The following is a 3,431-nucleotide window of genomic DNA, read 5'->3' on the forward strand; positions in this document are numbered from 1 at the left end:
ACACTCATAAACGAAGTGTCCAGATGATCATATGTACAATAGCTAGTTTTAAGAGTTTTATCATGATCAAGAAGATCAGTTAAACACAAGAAATATAAAAGAGATTCAAGCTTGAATAATATTTATGTTAAGGTAGAACGTTCAAGGCACATCATGAGTTGTGATATAGCCGAGTTACAATGTATCCGAGGAGGGGATTCAGTCCTTGAACCCACATCATTGCCATGTGTAATTACAGTTGGCTCGGAACACCTATCAAACCCATCCAACTCAGTCAGATAACACATGTATATACGAGGGTGTGTGCTCGCCAGACATCACTCGTGTTACTCCACATACTAAACATAGTTTGTTCCGAGCACTAAATGCACATCTATCTTCTTGTTGTTTAGGGCTTACGAGATGATGTTAGAGCTAGGGCGGGCGCTCATGTCACATATGGGCAATGTCTATGACGTTAACTGTAATTCACTAATCATTAGAGGCTATCACCTTAAATAATAAGATTCAAGCGACCTAACCTTTTTGCATGTCCTCAAACAAGTTGGTGAGCTATGAACCCACAGACAAGGGGTTCCATTCTTTTAGGTCTTGCACTCATCTCCTTCCTCAACCTTTCATCATTTTCTCTATAATATACACGCACTCACAACCTCCTTTAACTTACATATATCACTCCAATTTGGACTTAATTAATTAAGTATTGGAGGTTTGCTAAAACCTTTCAAAGAGATTTGATTTGTAGGTGTTCAGCTCCAGCAACAGCACTTTCTAGTAAGGTCTTTAGCAATCTCGCCCTTAGTGTGAAGGCTTATTAGTTTTTAAGATTTAGAACCTCGTCAAATTTTACAAGTTTGTTTTAATTCTTCTTAATCTTAAGCTTAACCCTAATTAGGAAATTTTGCATAAATCATACAATTATCACTTCGATGATGCTAAATTAATGCATGAAGAACAATAAAAGGAAAACAAGTTATTGTTATAATAACTCAGCATGTCTTATCACAAATTAAACCCCATGACCTCACACGCTTAACTTGTAAACAAGCCATACAATACAGATCCCCAAACAAAGGTAAAACGAAAATTAAAATTTATAACAAATTGTTCTACCAATTCGTGTTTCTCAACCTGACCGCCATAATATTGATCATCAGATAGGTTCTCCATTGGGTAGGAACTTGCAAGTCAAGGCAGTACTTCAGTCGAAGATGCATGCAACTTTGTGTCAATTACTGACTGATGATTTAGATATATGCTTCATGGTGCTGATAATTGTTTCCTTTCAATCAAGAGGTCAACATCTATCTTAAGAGATGGCTAGTGGAAGAAGAATTGAGACCTGATAAATCTGCCCAGGTATTTCCACTCCAATAGTACTGATTATTTTGCGGGACACCCAAATATGGCTTCGATAAATTTAACCCTTGGTTTCCTTCTGTCTTCACTGGACCTAACTGAGAAACCCTAGAGCTCGAAGTCATAGATTGAAGCTGGTTGTCCCCATTAACACTAATCGGAGTTTCAGCACCCTCACTTTGAAGTGGATATAAACCTGAGGGTGAAAACTCAAAGAAAGGAAATTGATGCACTCCTCCAGCTGATAAAATAGCACTGCTATTCATTCCTGAGTTGCTTCCTATCTGAAACCCCATGTCAGTCTGTTCACTAGCACCACTTGTTGATCCCAACTGTCCCTGAATTCCACCAAAGTTTAACCCAATGTTTCCCTCGCCGAATTGAGCCAGGTTATGCAGTGAGGTCATGTAGGGTAATTGAGATTGTTGTTGAGGCAAATGACCAATAACCTGAGATGGAAGTGCACTTGTGGAACTGGAAGTTGAACCCACTTGCCTTTCACTCGAAACTGGAGACTTTGAGCTACTTTGGACCTTTCTTTTCTTGTTTCTACGGCATCCACCACCTACAGGAACACTTCTAAGGGCACCCCCTCTAGTCCAGTATCGCCGACAGGTTTTGCAAAAGTGGCGGGGCTGAGAGAGGTTATAGTTATTGAAGTAACAAAACTTGGTGTTGGTAGATTCACACCTTGGGCACTTTAGAGCTACCTCTGGCTGAGGTATCTTGGCCAACCGAGCTCGATCAGCCATCGAACCAGGTCTAATTGAGCCAGCGGTGCCACTACCACCAACATGAGCTGGTGGAGGAAGAGGTGGAAGCTGGGGACTTTCATTGCTTGCTCCAGGCTGTTGACTTGGTTGCTGCTGCAAGATTGAAAAATTTAGGGGTTGCTAATACTATTAAAGGGAAAGAAATTAAATCTAGTATATTCAATAAAAGATAACAAAGGAATATGAACAATTTTCTTTTTGATATGGTTCTTTTTTCTTTTGGGATGGGAGTGGGGAGTTTTCAAGAAGCTATGTGATGGAAATTGAAGAAAACATTACCTGCTGCCAGTTGGGAGGATCTAAATAGAATGGAACTGAAGAGAACACCATGGTTTTGATCTTCTTCCTTTTTTTTTCTTTTATAAAGGTTGATGGGTATTTAGGAAGGAAAATAAGGTGGAGAATCACACTAACAGAGTACCAGAGCAAAGAAAGGAAAAGCAAAGAGAATTAAAGGGAAGGTTTGAAGGAAAGATAGATGAGGCTTTTCCTTAATTATTATTTTTTCCTGCTTTATTCTCGCGTTCCATCTTTTTTTGCTTTTCTTTTTTATGATTTTAGGGTTTGAGCTAGTGGAAAAGGTTTCTTCGACTGTAAGCTTTCTTTAAATTTGTGATGCAGTGGACTGGCTTTGTGATTGTAGTGCTCAAAAAGAGGGCTGTGACTCATGCATGGAATAGGGAGAGGGAAAGCTGAGCATAACAAAGCAGACTATCACTGTCTGTCCATTGTGGTGGGATCAGTGCCCCACCACGGAATTAAATTTCTAATTCTGTAGCTGCACATTTACTATGATCCTGCCTGGTGCGTTGGCCCAAGTGATGAAAACTACTATATATTAGCGCATTATTAATGTTCTTATGATCAGCTAATTAATTTTAAGATTAGTGATTCTCAATGCTTCTCGCAATCTTAATTGTTCATAAAATTAAGCATAGAATATTACTATGTTAATTACTTGGTGGTTTTTTTCCTAATTGTTTGAGGCTTTGAGCTTCATCAGGTTTAACTAACTAAAGTATATATATCAGTGTATTGCTTAAACATGAAGCACTAGTCTTGTGTTCTTTAGGGCTCATTTCTTGATCATCAGCAATGGCACATGGATCGTCGGTCGAGATATATAGGCATATTAACGCTTTCTTTTCCATGCTGAGAATCGACAATATACAAAGCAAACAGTAATTATCAGTCTAATTTGGACAACTTGTACTCACAGTATCAGATTCCTTCATCAAGAAGAAAGACATGCATGCTGAGATAGTATTTACTCTGAAAGTATCCTAAGTGGACATGACT

The 3,431-nt window shown here is 38.7% G+C and overlaps 1 protein-coding gene across 2 annotated transcripts; it reads right to left on the reverse strand.

Moving 5' to 3' along the window:
- Window positions 1–956: 956 nt before the first annotated feature.
- On the reverse strand, window positions 957–2,738 carry LOC105107883 (dof zinc finger protein DOF2.2-like). Of its 2 annotated transcripts, none has more exons than XM_011001961.1 (2): window positions 2,412–2,738; window positions 957–2,222 (listed from the first exon to the last, which is right to left on the reverse strand). In XM_011001961.1, the coding sequence occupies exons 1-2, from the start codon at window positions 2,460–2,462 to the stop codon at window positions 1,305–1,307; spliced, it is 969 nt and encodes a 322-aa protein (XP_011000263.1). In that variant the 5' UTR covers window positions 2,463–2,738; the 3' UTR covers window positions 957–1,304. The 2 variants fall into 2 exon arrangements, with proteins under 2 accessions (XP_011000263.1, XP_011000262.1); XM_011001960.1 differs by having other exon boundaries at window positions 957–2,225; window positions 2,412–2,737.
- Between the last annotated feature and the right edge of the window lie 693 nt (window positions 2,739–3,431).

The sequence above is a fragment of the Populus euphratica genome, unplaced genomic scaffold (genome assembly GCF_000495115.2).
Source record: "Populus euphratica unplaced genomic scaffold, PopEup_1.0 scaffold175.1, whole genome shotgun sequence".
NCBI lineage: Eukaryota > Viridiplantae > Streptophyta > Magnoliopsida > Malpighiales > Salicaceae > Populus > Populus euphratica.